General features: G+C 36.4%; 1 protein-coding gene across 1 annotated transcript; it reads right to left on the bottom strand.

Annotated features, from left to right (window-relative positions):
• Positions 1 to 669: 669 nt before the first annotated feature.
• Positions 670 to 3,077, bottom strand: LOC128557906 (uncharacterized abhydrolase domain-containing protein DDB_G0269086-like). The gene is made up of 2 exons (XM_053546561.1): positions 1,248 to 3,077; positions 670 to 1,169 (listed from the first exon to the last, which is right to left on the bottom strand). The coding sequence occupies exons 1-2, from the start codon at positions 1,463 to 1,465 to the stop codon at positions 671 to 673; spliced, it is 717 nt and encodes a 238-aa protein (XP_053402536.1). The 5' UTR covers positions 1,466 to 3,077; the 3' UTR covers position 670.
• Between the last annotated feature and the right edge of the window lie 13,411 nt (positions 3,078 to 16,488).

A 16,488-nucleotide genomic window follows, 5' to 3' on the forward strand; every position in this document is an offset into this window, starting at 1 on the left:
TTACAAGTACCGGGTTTTGTAGGACATGTACTTACACTAAGCATACCTAACTCCTCTACATCACTTAGTTCTATAATACTATTTCCACTCTCTGACCTACTTGACTTACTCCTATCTCTATCTCTATTTCTTCCTCTACCTCTACTCCTAGATCGGTCACGGCCTCTACCTCTATTTCTATTTTCCTTACTATTTCTATTCTCCCCTTTACTACTTTCCTGTTCCTGCTCTACTTCTAACTCTGCTGCTGCATTAGCACTGTTACCGCCGTACTTTCCATTCCTACAGTAATATGAGCTATGCCCTATTCGACCACACTTATTACACTTCAGTACACCAAAGGGTTGAAAACCTCTACCTCTATTAGCAACATTGCTACTACCTCTATTACTAGTGCCTACATTACGACTACTAGGATACTGTCTCTGAGGTATTTCATATGGTTTATAGCTCCGGTCCTTATTGGTTCGATTCACGACATACTTGGGACCTCCTCGAGTCTTTGCAAACAAATCTGCATCTTCTGCTACATCCTTAGCTTTAACTAACCTCTTACTACTCAAATTCTGGTATAGTTCTCTATTACATACATCTAAAAATTGGTCCCTAAGAATAAAATCTAACAATCCTTCGTACGTTTTATCTACCTTACTCAGTCTAAGCCAACCATCTAAATATTACTTATTCTGGCTAGAAACATCACAAAGGTCTCATTATCCCGAGGCCTCTCAGTTCTAAACTTTTTCTTATAGCCATCGTCAGTGAGTTCGAACTGACGTAGCAAAGCGGCTTTCAGTTTATCATAATCCTTCCTATCTTCCAAAGGAAGCCTATCAAAAACCTCTCTTGCCGTACCCTTAAGAAGGAACGGTAAGTTAAGTGACCATATCTCTTTATCCCAATCCTGCGCAACAGCGTACGTTTCGTACACATTCAAGTACGCATCCATGGAATCAATTTTCTCATCAAAGGGAGACATCTTAACCTTTACCTTTTTCTTACTCATCTTTTCTAAGTCTGTCTTAAACTTATGCTCTGTTTCTAATTTCCTACTTTCTGCTTCCTCCTTCTCTGTTTCTAACTTCCTAGCTAACATTAACTTCTCCTTTTCCATTTCTAACTTATCCTGTTCTAACTTACGTTCATACTCTATCTTTTCCTTCTGCAACCTAGCCTCTAACTCTAATCTTTCCTTCTCAGCTTCTAAACTACTTCGTCGTTCATATTCTATCTTTTCTTTCTGCAACCTAGCTTCTAACTCTAATCTATCTTTCTCTGCTTCTAACCTATCTTTCTCTGCCTCTGCTCTTAATTTCTCTGCCTCTAATCTATCTTTCTCTGCCTCTAATCTACTATGTCTTTCCTCACGTTCCCTAGCCTGCTCTTCCTTAACAAAGTTACGTAACTCCTCTCCTTCATAACCTAACTCCTGTCCTACCTTCGTTAACTCTACTACACTAGTCATGTTTGATTACACTACGTTAACACTATATAACACTACGCACTACAGCTACTATAACAACCTGAGACACTAAATAAACAATCGTGAGGGAATACTAGACTACACTAGTTTACACTAAGGCTCTACAGTTACCACTGAAGCCAAAACAAAATACTATACTCTACGTATATACTACACAAAACGTCCTCACTAAAATAATACACTAAGTTGCGGAACAGTACTATGTGTCAATCAAGGTTGCATAGGCAACAATCAACAAAGTACAGTGACAGTAGGCTGTAACAATACCTTAGCCTTATCAAATATCAATCAACTGTAACTGGTGTTAACACTTTAGTGTAACAAATAAACAAAAATAAATCAACGTGCTTTATCCTAAGATAAAGTATAGGTATAACACAACTGTGTAGCACTAAAACATAAGAGGAGGTTAAAAGTATATGCAAGTAAACAAGCTTGCTAAAACACACAAATTAAAAAAAAAAAATACTGTATCTGGTATGTATACAGTACACTAATACAAAATAGGATCACTGGGAGAAGTAGGGCGACGCACAAGTAAGAGTGAGTAGGATAACTCTCCTTGTCAAGGGCGGTCACTCTCAGCACAGATATATGATGGCTTAATCATAGAGTGACACAAAAACCCAAAAGAAAAATAAAAGGAACGAACTCACCCCAGAATCCAAGTGTCGTAAACAACTGTCTATCAGTCTGTGACCACAAAAGCTGGTTAGCTGAAGCTACGGATCTGTCTTGTCTTGTCTGAGGTAAGACGTCACTCTGAAAAATGAATAAAACTATTATATGTGTAACAATAAAACAAAACAAGAGGAATCTTTACAAATTATTGCTGCAGTTAAATGGGTGTTAATAATGTTCGAATAGCTACTGTGTCTGGTCGACCAATCCCACTTCTGACACCATTGTGACAGGAAAGGCCGTACCGGCGACAGTAACCATCAAAACAAATCAACACCCTTTACAATATTTACAAATTTATTTACATAAGATGATTATTAACAATGAATAGATATGAAAAGAAAAAAAAAACTGATTATAAGAAAGAAAAAAAAAGAAAGTTCAGTATCTCTAGATACAAAAGTTCTTATAGTCCATTCTAATCTGACGTGACACAGGTCTTTAATGTAATTGTGAACTTTAAGTAGCACAAACAAAACAGATTTCTAAATTCAAAATACAGTCCCTTTAAACCGTGAATACGTTGATTCCGTGTTGGCTCCCTATGGTGGTAGGTGATTGCATCCCTGAGCTGACTTCAGAGGATAACAAAAATCATCGTCTTTGCGGTTTACGGCACAACCATGGGACGTAAGCTCTGCGCTGGGAATATCACATCCAGGCGAGTGAAGACAAGTGAACCTCGGGCATTGTACTTCCGGGTTATGACATCACCAGGTAAAATCGTCTGGCGGAAGAAGCTCGATCGAGCATAAATTTCTAGCAAGAAAATAATTCAGACATAGATTCGTCTATAAAGTCGTAAGGTGGTGTGCGCAAGGCATATCTAGTCCAGTCTATTTAAAGGGTAATGTCCCGCCAAATACTAAATTTCATGGGATTCACGGCTAAGCCGTGGACTCCGACTATTGTCATTTTCAAGGGATTCACGATATAGCCGGGGAATCTAACTACTTTGGCGCGAATTTAAATTGACAATTTGAGGCCCATTATAGTGGTTTTGGGAATAAAAACATAAATTACTGAAGTTTATAAAATATCAACTTTCTTATTACTGAACAGAATTTAATGAAATTTACATGGAAATTTAAGTTATGAAATACAGAAAAACATGAGAGGTATTTCATGCGTGAAATCTGACATTTACCTCAATAACTCAAAAATTTACAAAAAGATGATGCAATACCTGCATTTACACTACAGATAATATAAGGCCCGTATGTCAATTTGTGACAGGGTGACTATTGAGGCCAATTTTGACTATTGCAATACTATTGATATTGCTTAAAAACTATTGCGATACTATTCTATTGCAGGTTACTATTGCGATACTATTGCAATAGTTATCGGCCATCCTATTTTATACAGTAAAGCTACCAACTGGCATTGTTACACAGTGTAAGAGACGGCACTGTTTATAATTGCTGTTAACACACATTGAGATGTTTGTATAAATGAAATGGACAGAAATAATTCTAACATTAAATATTTCTTGACTTCCTTAGCTTTGGAACAATAAGTAAAACAATAAACCTATGCAAGGTATACTCAAACGAATCGGCCATTTTGTTGCGAGTGTCAACATGTTTAATAACCCAAAGCATCGAAAAAAACGAAAATTAACGGATCGGTTTAAGGTGTACCAGCACTAAATGAAGGGCCCTACCGAACAGTTTGCTGTATAATACAAGTATCCTTCTTTCACCATGTTCATAGTACATTTTCTCATCTAAGATTAACAGGTTATTTAAATATATTTAATCAAAGTTTCTAAGAAACTAAATTTATTAATTATCTCCAGACTTCTCAGTCCTTTATGGTAGTTAAATTCCGTGAGGGTAATTATTGTAATGGAGACGTAAACATTTTCCGAGGCGCAAATGAAAGCTGGCTCTTGGTTTATAAATTATAAATTATTTCTGTATTTACTAAAATTTCAAAACTATCGAAACTATCGATTGTTGAAGGAACTATCGGCGATTGTTATTGGATCGTGACTTTTCTATCGATGCATGCTATCGGGACACTTAGTATCGCAATGCATCGATAGTTCGATGTATCGTTACACCCCTAATTTAGAGCTGGGGTCCTGGGGGAATTTGACCCTCAGGCGCCCATAAGCTGGAAAATTAGTGTTGAACCGAGTGCCTGTCCACTTTAAAAAGCCTTTTTGGCCAAAATTTTCAGTTTTGTTAAGAATTCTGGCTTGCAAACTTTAAGCCTGAAAATGTTGATTAGCATTCATTGTTTACAAAATAAACAAATAACTAGTGCAGGCGACGAAAATCTTTTTACAGTGTTACAAAAGTCTCCGCAGTAGTCCTTGAAACGCGTAATTATTGAAGATATTATGTTTGGCAATGTCTGTTTTTAGCTCATCTGTCAAATAGTGACAAGGTGAGCTTTTGTGATCACCCTTAGTCCGTCGTTTGTGCGTGTGTCAACAATTTCTTGTCTGCACGATAGTGGTTTCATGTATGATTTTATTTTAACCAAACTTGCACACAACTTGTATCACCATAAGATCACGGTTCCTTTCTTGAACTGGTCAGATCCCTTTATGGGTTCCAGAGTTATGGCCCCTGAAAGGTCCAAAATTAGCTATTTTGACCTTGTCTGCACAATAGCAGCTTTATTTATGATTTGATTTTTACCAAACTGGCACACAACTTGTATCACCATAAGATCTTGGTTCCTTTCTTGAACTGGCCAGATTCCGTTGTTCCAGAGTTATGGCCCCTGAACGGGCCAGAATTAACTATTTTGACCTTGTCTGCACAATAGCAACTTCATTTATGATTTGAATTTAATCAGACTTGCACAAAACTTGTGTCACCATAAGATCTCGGTTCCTTTCTTGAACCGGCCAGATCCCGTAATGGGTTCTAGAGTTATGGCCCCTGAAAGGGCCAAAACTAGCTATTTTGACCTTGTCTGCACAATAGCAGCTTCATTTATGATTTGATTTTAACCAAACTTGCATACATCTTGTATCACCACAAGATCTTGCTTCCTTTCTTGAACTGGTCAGATTCCATCATGGGTTCCAGAGTTATGGCCCCTTAAAAGTCCAAAATTGGCTATTTTGGCTTTTGCAGCCATATAGAGACTTCATTTATGGTTTTATTTGATACAAACTTCCAGAATATCTTCAACAACAATAAATCTTGGATTCAATGACAAATCAGATCCAATCGTAGGTTCCATAGTTATTTTATATCTGATTACCTCCCCTGATTGTAATCAAAATGGATTTATATCATTAAGTACTTATACTTATTTGAAATTTCATTATTGTTATTAGCTGGACTGAAACAATAAGGGTAGATAACTATGGACTGATTTTATGTCAAATTACCTCCCTTTATTTCAAATTAAAATAACTAATGAAGATACTGATCTGAAATTTCATTATCTCAACAGATTTATTTGGCAGATCCTTTTGTTCACTTACAATATTTTTTTAATTACTTCCCTTTTGCGGTACTATAAATAGCTTATTTTTAGTAACTTTTTTTTTTTGGCCGTAAGGAAAAACCGAGACCACTTTTCTGTGGTACAACATGGATGGTACCTCTAATTTTTAGGTGTATTTTGACATATCTATACCTTGTAAGAATTTTTTTTCTTTTTGGTTAAATTTCTTCCCTTTGTTGTTCCTGTCCTTTGGACTTAAATATTTTTTCGGAGGGCCTTCTTGTCTTCAAGTGCAATGATAACAGGTGAGCGATATAGGGCCATCATGGCCCTCTTGTATAAGGCTGAGGTCACCTCTATAAATAGTGTGGGCTTTTCTCAGCTCAGCCACACACCGGGCCCGGACAGATAGGGAGAATCTGTTTCTGTAGTTAGTTGCTCATATGTCTTAAGTCCTTAAGGTGGTTGACATGGGTCTTCTGTACTGCACTTACACCAGCATGTCTTTTGGAATCCCCATCCCCAGTAAAGTAGGCAATGTCAAGATCTTGATTAATATCCCGGATATCTTTCTGGCTCTATTTGTTTTCGTTACCAATGGAATCTGATTCGGCCAAGTTGTAAAAGTGCATTTACCATAATGATTTGAGCACTTAATGTCATGTTCTTGATTTTGTAATTTTGAGGCTGTCTTGAGTTTGTTACCCACAAATACACCTATGATCTTCATATCTTTTGATTTTTTTCACAAATTGTTGAGGTAACAATTGTCCCGGCCTGAAAAGGAGTGCTCTCTCACTGTTAAACAGAGGGTTATTGTAGCAGGAATATCCCTCGGCAAGGACAAGTCTGGGGTTTTTATTACTTAATTGTTCATTTTCAGCTTTTATATTTTCCCTAACTCATGCATTTTTTCTAGATTTAGTCTTTCAAAGGCTTTCCCTACCATATTTGATTGCTTTTGCATACCTCCTGGGCTAGGTGTTATACAATGTCAGTATTTGCCAACATTCTAATAGCACCTGTGTTACTAATAGGTGTAGACATAAGACCTATTTGTAGCCCTACATTACTTTTGGCAGCTTCTCTACCTTTCTTCCCAGTTGGGACAGATTCAGATAAGCGGTAAAACTGGCTACAATATCCACATTCGGTACATATAAGGCGCTCGTACCAACGGAGACCCCATTTCCTAGAGGTGGCAATGTCAATGTATAAATTACCATTACATGACTTATAAGTTACCACGTGGAACTTTATTTCAGAGTTAAACATAACAGACAGTTCAAGGGGCCTGTACAGCTTGTTTGTGAGGAGATCAGGGTAATGTTTGATATCTTTTGAGTCAGAGTGTGCATATTCTTCAGCCAAGGGTCTGAGTGGCGTAGTATTTGTTTCAGAACCGTCAACATCTCTGAATGTAAATATAACATTACCTTCATGAATACGTGCCTGAAAGGTGTCTTGACTGCAACCGAACATACTTTCTGCCAACATTCTGTACATAAGATAACTTCTTACCTTTTATACTCAAATAGAAAAAGTGGAAACTTCACAGGTCGCTCAACACAGCAAAAACGAAAATGTTGCAGGCTGGGTTTGATTGAGCCTGTTCATGGACGGTAGTGGAAATGCATGCTACCGTCCACGCCCTCTAGTCCCGGGTTGAACAGAACTCAACATTTACACATGCTACAAGTATAAAAAAGCAATTTAGAGGCATCCGCAGATGTTTTCAAACGGCGGTGCACATGGAACCTTCAATGATACACGTGTTGTGGCGTGTAATTCTATGAAAAGCGGCGTTTGGTCCCCAGATAAAGTGCCCCAAACGAGAAAACAATGGGCTGAACTAAACAAACCGGAATTTAGAAAGGGGATCTGAGGTTATGGAGCTTGCATTTCACAGGAACTGTCAAAAGACAAAATTAAAAAGCAGGCACCATATCCAAGGGATGATTATACAATACCCAAGGCTATGATGAATACCTATCTGAAATCCATGCTGTCGGCCTACTATAAAAATTATAAAATATTTCGTACCACAGTAATGCTTCAACAGCTCTGCCAGACCTTGGAATAACATATACAAAAGGTAGGTTTGAAGTATTTATAATATGTGATATTGTTTAGCTAAAACTGCAGACGACTAATTAGTCGTGGTGATTTTCACACCTTTTTATCTGGAAGGTGTCTCCATTATTCTTTGTTGCACCAAGACAGACAAACTTAATGACACTTAGTGCTGAATTCTGATTTGGACATCAAAGAACATCTAAAATGCATTTTTAATATGGGTACTTATTACTTCCAAGTGCCAAAAATAAGCTTAAATAGAAAAAAAAAATAGAAAAAAAGAGGGTTTTTTTTTTTCAGAAAATTTGTATGAATTCATAATAAAAGGGAGATTATTTAGCCGTAATATATGTTAAAGCCTATTTTTTAGATCATCCGTTCATGAAACAACCAGTCATTATCTAAAATTAACGCGAAACTGCGAATAAAGCTTAAAAAGTTACACTGAATTTGCTACTCGGACACCAGTTCTTATTTGAATTTGGCGCCTTGCACATGACCGTACAAAACTAGAAATCTTTATGAAGTACTCATTTCTTGGGCCTGAAACTTATGTTCATTGCAGTTGCATTGTTTTAATAGGTAAAGGCAGTTTCTATGAAAATAATTTAAAAAAACTTCTCTTATAGGCTGCTCACTACCAAATGCAGTGTAAGCCTCCGCGGTCTAGTCGCAAGTAGACCAAATTAAAATATAGTGCAATTCCCCCCCCCCCCCCCCTTATTTCTTTTCATTGGACATTGATTGATGCCACTGATGTTGATTGTTACAAGTAATATAGGTTGTGTAGATGACATAATTTCACTTTGGGTAAGTTTAATAGTTAAATATGAAAACAGGAAGTGGTGCAAAAATACCACTGTCAACAAGCCGGAACCGGTGTAAAAGCTGCTGTATTTTGGCTGGTGAGTTTTCTGCTGTCACAGTTCTCTTATATAAAAGTTAACACCCTATTTTCTTTTGATTTTTTGTTGCACTAACATTCAGCTTTTGAAAGATGGTAGGCTGCCAAGACCTAATATATTAGAAAACAGATTTGCAGAGCTGGTTTTGAAGTGTTGTTTATATAGAAATATAGGGGCTATACATTTAGTGGTGTTCAGCCTTGAGCAGAGTTACAAAAACTACAAACTTAAAAATCAGAAATCTCAATCACTCAAACATCAAAGTAGATGTATCGGTAAAGAATGAAATTCAGGAGCTCGGGAAAAATCAATTGTGCCTCAAAGGTAAGTTAACAGTGAACAATAATAACAATATAAATATTATGTACCACATCGTCAGATCATTAAGAAAACATTTCATGGTTCTAACTTCCGCAACCGAATATCGGGTCTTTCAACAAATGTGGTATCAAATCATTCATCCCTAAAACAGGCTATATTGAATTCACAACATTTACTATTGATACTGATGATAAAGGATTTCATGTGGTGATGGTCACTGCTGTCTAGGTTTCTCCAAGGACAAACAAGACTGACTTGAAGAAAGCCTTTGCAAGAAAGATAAAAGATGTCCATTTATTGTTTTAGGGGATTTCAATATAAACTATTTCAACACAAAGTTGGATTCCAGTCCATTCCGACAATGTATCAGTGACCCCACAACAGATTACGGATCCATCTTGGACCTCTATGGTATCAAAGGACTTCGGACACTATCATATGCTTCTAGCCTACATTTTAAATGCAAATTTCTCCTTAAGCATTTAAACAATACCTAAAGCGTTTCGAGTCAATGATAAACCAATGTATTAGTTAATTTATTACAGCCGAAACTGATTTGTATCTGTTCCTATCAAGATGTTTTCCTTATTTTATCTGGGCCAGGGTATATTTTCTTGAAAAAATAAAATGTTTAATTTCCGTAAAAATATAATGTCATCACTTTACGGAAGTTTTAAATATTTCAATTCCAGTCGACAAAAGTGACAAAATCTGTTTATTTAAGGAAAAAATAACATTTTAAGATTAAATCCTATAAATAAATAAAAAAAGAGAACGATATTTTTGCAAACAACCTGTACTTGATTTATCTATACACTGTTCGTAATGTAAAGTTATTGACGCATTACATGTGTGAATAGGTATACATGTATAAGTGACCGGTCAGTTTTATTACAGTGGTTCAGGTAGTTATTTAAGTACATGTACATGTCTGTATAGCTCTGTTGTAAGTGATGTCAGATATTTGTGCGATGTATAACATTACTACTAAGAAAAGGCAGTAATCTTATCAAGGCCGTAGGGTGGGTTCTTGCTTGGGATAAGTACCAGTGGCACACATAATATTTGAGCCGCGCCATGAGAAAACCAACATACTGCAATTGCCACCAGCATGGATCCTGACCAGCCTGCGCACATCTGCGCAATCTAGTCAGGATCCATGCTGTTCGCTAACGGTTTGTCTTATTCCAATAGGCTTTGAAAGCGAACACAATGGATCCTGACCAGACTGCGCAGATGCTCAGGCTGGTCTGGATCCATGCAGGTCGCAATGCCATTATGTTGGTTTTTTCATAGCACGGCTCATTTCGCTTAAACATGTAATAAAAATGTATCCGAAATGACAGTTCTTTTTGAGGCTTGCCTAAGGAAGCTGGATCGGAAAAAGTTAGATCGGGATAAGTCTGACAACAACTCATCTATAGATAATGTTGTCTATTCAGGGCTGAAGTTGTGGGCAAAACATATTCGAAATGTGTCATTTGTAGGGCTAAAGTAGAAGCAGGCCGCTGCATAAAAATTCCACCTGAAACTCGGCTGGGCCGTTCAGTTCGTTTTCGCGTCTAGCCGTATTTGTATATGCCATCTGCATGGAAAGCGACTTGACACATCACTTTCGTGGCATCACACTGAATGTGAAACCGTTACTGATATGACCTGCCAAGAAGCTATGCATCACAGGCATATCAGTGCCAAGCTTTATTTCTGTTGGATAGACTAAAGTCATGATCAGATTAACTGCTGTGCACATATTGCCCCTTTTTTTGTTGTGTTTAGGCCTAGTTCGCCGCAAAGAACAATCTTCAATTCAGTTTTCACTGAAGGAAAAACATGAAGTAATCAATGTTAGTCACATGTAGTATGTGTCTAAAAGAAATAAATATAAATACACAGAAAAAGATGAAGAAATAAAGAAATGAAAAATATATAAAAAATACAAAAAATAATAAAAACAAAATGGAAAACAAATTACATCCTCTTCGCTAGTGGCGTGCGCGTCGCGAGGAGGGCATGCAGAAGATTACCTGGTGTGTTGCTAGTATTTTACAGCACACATTTGCCAATCTACTACAACAAACAACCAGGATAAGCCAATGAAAATTTAACCCAATGACTAATAAAAAATTAACAGTATTTGCTTCTCTCACTACTCTACATGTATAACATGCCTATATGTGCCCATTCAAACATTTGTATAGTATTTTAGTTACAAACAGATGTAAAAATATGTGACTATCAAATTATTAAAAATGAATATAAAAATATTGGTTACTTTACATTTGGGAACACCCTGTAGTTATATTTTTTGTTTAAAAGTACTGCTCCACCCTTTGCATCAACACAATAGTCACAGAAAATGTGTATAATTAATATCTACATATGCTAGCCAAATATGGTTTTGATGCACGGGGGGGAACAATGTTCTTTAAAGCAAAATAGCTTTTATATGGATATAACAGGGTACGTAATTCTATTTAGAGCAAAAATTACTTATTTTATGAAACAAATATTTAAAAATTTGACTTTAAGAAATAATCTCAAATATGTATTTTGACGGTATATGTAATAAAATACTTATTTCTTAGTGGTTTATTTTTCACTCTTGGAGTAGGCAAATTCATATAGAAAGTGTCCGAAGTCATTTCACTACAGGTGTGATGGAATCATACTTCTCAGACCACAAAGTTATATACATTTCCTTAAATCCAGAAAACAGAACAGTCTATAATTTTGTAATAATGGTAAGACTGTTGAAGTTACCTTGGTTTTACTCATAAACTAACACAAAATCATTCCTAAAAAAGCAAAGACATGTATCAAACTAAGTCATATATTGTCCAGTTTCATGTAATACATTTTGTAAATACTACAAAAGTACTAATTATGTGCTGCTTTTTTTATTTTCAGGTAAACACAGCACATGCTGTTTATGACCATATTAATTCACATTAATTAAAAAACATCCTTTCTTTCAGCAGTTATAGTTTATCTGAAGTTATATTTTCACATGCATGCAGTAACACTAATAAATGTAAAATGTAGTGACCATGATTTATAACGACACATGTGTAGCTATTGTAGTTAGATATAGATGTTTGTAAACATTATACCCGTGACAAGTTCTGTAGAAAGATTTAGTGTTAGATTTTTAAGACTAGCAGTTAGAGTAGTCCAGCACAGAAACACTAGTAGAAACATTCCCCAGAACTCTTAAATAATGAGTTCAGTCCCTTTTACTGGCAAAGCTCTAATACAGAGCCAAGCACCGAGAAAAGCCGAGCGTGCTGTTTTATGGACTGCTCTTGTTAATGTTTTAAAATATGTTGTGCATGTTGTAACGGTAGAGTCGCATTATTAGTTATCTATATCGAAAAAATGTCGATGTTTACAATGATATGAGCTTTAAAACATACCCGGTTTTTAAAGCTACATGATTAGGGTTTTTTATGTGTTACATTTTGTCCATCAGGAGTGACCAGATGGTTTCTAAACTCAAAAGGGTCACAACAGCACGTAAGCAAATGACACCTGTACCAATTAAAATGTATATTTCATTTTTGTTAACATCTCTTGTACTAATGCTGTGAAAAACTAGATTATTGTTAGCATTTGGATTGCAAAACTATATATAAAAAACTATGATAATAATGTATATGCTACACGTATCATCCTTTTTTCCGAATTCTCTGTAATATGTTTCTGAGTGGATCCCTCCAAAAATGTTTTCTTTTTAAAATTAAGCATGCTTTAATACTCTTCATCCAAGCGTCCGAATTACTCTTATGTACAGGTATCTTGAACGCCTCATAACCACAATAAATGTTCCACAGACACTATAAATGTCAATGAAGTTGCGTGAATGTCTAAACCATTCAAGTTATTATTTTAGACAGGGTAATAATTTACCACATTATAGCTGAAATCGATTTGGTATAAATACGAGAATATTTCTTCATTACTGACATAAACGGTAAACGTTTATAGAAAACTTACATCATTTGTGCTGGTAATTACATCTTCTGCAGCTAAAATATCGTTCAACAGTTCTGTCTAGTGGTAAAAATTTACATTTCAGTTAACAGTAACTATCGATCTTTATTTGCATAATTTGATTTCCCTCCAACTCTGTAACTGCTTAAAGTTATGAGGTATAAACTTACCCAAAGCCCTCTTTACACAAGGGGAAACAATCTGTATGTAGAGTGGAATCATGTCCATGTTATATCAGTGCAATGGCAAAGTAAGCTATCTATGTTTAATGCTATATAGGGTAATGCAGTGATGCATCTAACAGTTTGAAACTGAAATTGTTTTCCTTGATTTTCTCATATTTCTTGATATTTTCCTATACTTCGACGCATAAATATGGGTAGCAGAGATTGTTCTCTTTCCAGAAGTAGCATTTTCAACATTTTTCACCATGTGCAATCCTTTTCAAAACAATTGTTGACAAATTTCCTCTCAAAAATGTCACTTTCCCCAAGGCATTAACTGATTTAAGCTTTACAGTTTTCTTTTATCCTTGATAAAAGACATTGTATCTAAAAAATTTCGTACTCCGCCCGTCATTTATGTGAGGAAGGTGTCAGTTACTTCCAAAGAACAGTTCAATATTGGAACAGAATCCTAGGATAAAATAAAAAGAAGTAGACAACCACAGGTCGCACAACACGACATTAACGAAAATGTTGCAGGCTCGGTTTGATTGAGCCTGTCCTAGGACGGTAGTGGAAATGCAAGCTACCGTCCACACCCTCTAGACCAGAGATGAACAGAACTCAATATTTACACCTTTTATAAATACCACAATATAATTTAGAGACATCTGCAGATGTATTCATATGGCGGTGCACATTGATTGATTCTTCAATGATGCACAGAGTACAATTCCATGAAAAGCGGCGTATGGTCCCAATATAAAAAATAATGGCTTTGCCCTGAACGAGAAAACAATAATGGCTTTGCCCTAAACGAGAAAATAATAGGGGGCCTCCGTGGCCGAGTGGTTAAGGTCGCTGACTTCAAATCACTTGCCCCTCATCGATGTGGGTTCGAGCCTCACTCGGGGCGTTGAATTCTTCATGTGAGGAAGCCATCCAGCTGGCTTACGGAAGGTCGGTGGTTCTACCCAGGTGCCCGCTCGTGATGAAATAATTCACGGAGGGGCACCTGGGGTCTTCCTCCACCATTAAAGCTGGAAAGCCGCCATATGACCTATCATGTGTCGGTGCGACGTTAAATAAAAAAAAACAAAAAAAAAAAAAAAATGGGCAGAACTAAACAAACTGGAATTTAGAGAAGGGGTCGGTGGTTATGGTGACTGCATATCACAGAAACTGCCGAAAGAAAATTAAAAAGCAGGCACCATATCCAAGGGTGATTAAATAAAACCCAAAGCTTTTAAAGCTGGAGTATTGGAACCACTGCCCGCCGTAACATATCTGAAAAACTCTTGAATAACGGCGCTTAACCCAGTACAAGCAAAGCATAACCGTTACATATGAAAAAAAAATGTGTTTAACAAAACAAATCAGCTTAACAATCATCTTTCCTGTAAGTTACCGTTTGCTAAAAACTGCGAGTATCTTCAAAGCAGAAATATGTTGCTGGGTAGATTTTTAAAAAACAAAATTTCTCAATATTCAGCACTAGGGGACATGCCTTCAGAAATTTGGACGTACAATGTAGTACCAAAGTATTAAAAACACCTAGTTGTTATTTTACATAGTTTTAGCAGTTTCTTCACATTATTTTGATAACAAAACGGTGGTCACTTAACCAAACCAATTTTTGTGGATTCCATACCAGTAGCGACTTGAACTCCACAAATTTACAATGCCAGAATCGATAAAGTCGCTGGTTTCGTATCTTTTGCCCATAACCTCTGTTGGTTCGAAACTTTGCAAAAAGTTGATAATTGTTTCTTCTTAGAAGCCGTCCAGCTGGCTGATAAAAATTTTGTAGTTCTACCAAGGTGCCCGCTCGTGATGAGCTTATGCTCGGGGACAATATGACCTATAAATGTATCGGTAAAACGTTAAATCTACCTATAAAGTAACTAACGCATATAGCCCCCCCGCTGAGCTCAGTAGGAAGAGCGTTGGACTACGGATCGTAGGGTCGCGAGTTCGATCCCCCTGCAGGGCGTATGTTCTCCGTGACGACTTGATAAAAGACATTTTGTCTGAAATCATTCGTCCTCCATTTCTGATAATTCATGTGGGGAAGTTGGCAGTTACTTGCGTGAACAGGTTTGTACTGGTACCGAATCCAGGAACACTGGTTAGGTAAACTGCCCGCAGTTACATGACTAAGATACTGTTGAAAAACGGCGTTAAGCCCAAAACAAACAAACAAACTAACGCGTATGACTTGAATGTGGAGAACGATTACACACCGTCATCTTTCAAATCGAGCTTGGGATCGATGATGCAATCTCTGGATGAAAAGCACTGTGTTTTACTTTACTGAACTAAGCAGATGTGTTTACGTGATATAACGAACATTTGAAACAAATGCCGCATATACTGGAACTAAAATAAATCTATTATTAAAAAGTTCTAACACTAAATTTACTCGTCAGTGTGCCTCTGTATTCATATCCTTTTCAGAAGTGTAATGTTAAACGCGTACTTTTCTACGTAATTGTTTAGAAGAAACAATATTGATTTTGTGTAAGTGTGTTATGTGTACGTCGCTTGCAAAGCACGAGCGCAGGTTTTGTATTCAAGTACTAACCTAACCGTCAGGTTGGTATTCGGTTACCAACCAGCGCTCGTGCGCTTTTCAGGTTGATACACTCAATACTAACCATATCAAAACAAGATAGTATTTTAATTATTATAAGCAACATATATTGCGACGAATTTATCGCAGATCGGAATTATGCTTAGAACCTAAACTTGTTACACATTATGGACGCATTGATGAAACAAACTATTTTGTTATCAAAATATGCATCCCAACATCCATAATTTTGGTAATATGTTAGGAACTGTTGCCTTTTTAAAGCTATTCAATATACATGATATATCTGCTTACACCGAACTGATTCAATGATCTCACTGGACCAGAAATAATAACAGTACCACGATACCATGGCAATTGACTATCTGCTTTAAAACATTTTTCTTTACAACATTTAGACATTGTTAATAATACCTGTGTTTTTCCATCTGAGAGTAAAGTCTGTGAAGTAGCTTGATCTAAAGGGTTGATCTCCTGAAGTTTAAGTATAAAAAAAATTAGGCTTGTTTACAAAGAGAGTTCTTTGATTTACACCTGAAACGAAATAGACACGACTATTTAGGAAACGAAAAGGTATTAAAAAGTGCTCGGCATGACGTGTGAATAGTTTTTCGCCTATTAAACGAGGTAATTGTTAATCAATATATTAACGTTATTGTAGCGGTCGTGAAAATAGGCTTTTTCTGCTGTTACTTTTTCATTGGTAAAAATTTGCAATACGTTCGATATTTCTAATGCAACTTTTCAACAATTGATACTCTTATTTCGTGACATGTCAAAATAATAATCATCAAGCATTAATGAAGTACTTCGTAAGACAGAGCAGTTTCCTTTATTACAATTTTTATTTTACGGTCA

The sequence above is a fragment of the Mercenaria mercenaria genome, chromosome 6, assembly GCF_021730395.1.
Source record: "Mercenaria mercenaria strain notata chromosome 6, MADL_Memer_1, whole genome shotgun sequence".
Classification (NCBI taxonomy): Eukaryota; Metazoa; Mollusca; class Bivalvia; order Venerida; family Veneridae; genus Mercenaria; species Mercenaria mercenaria.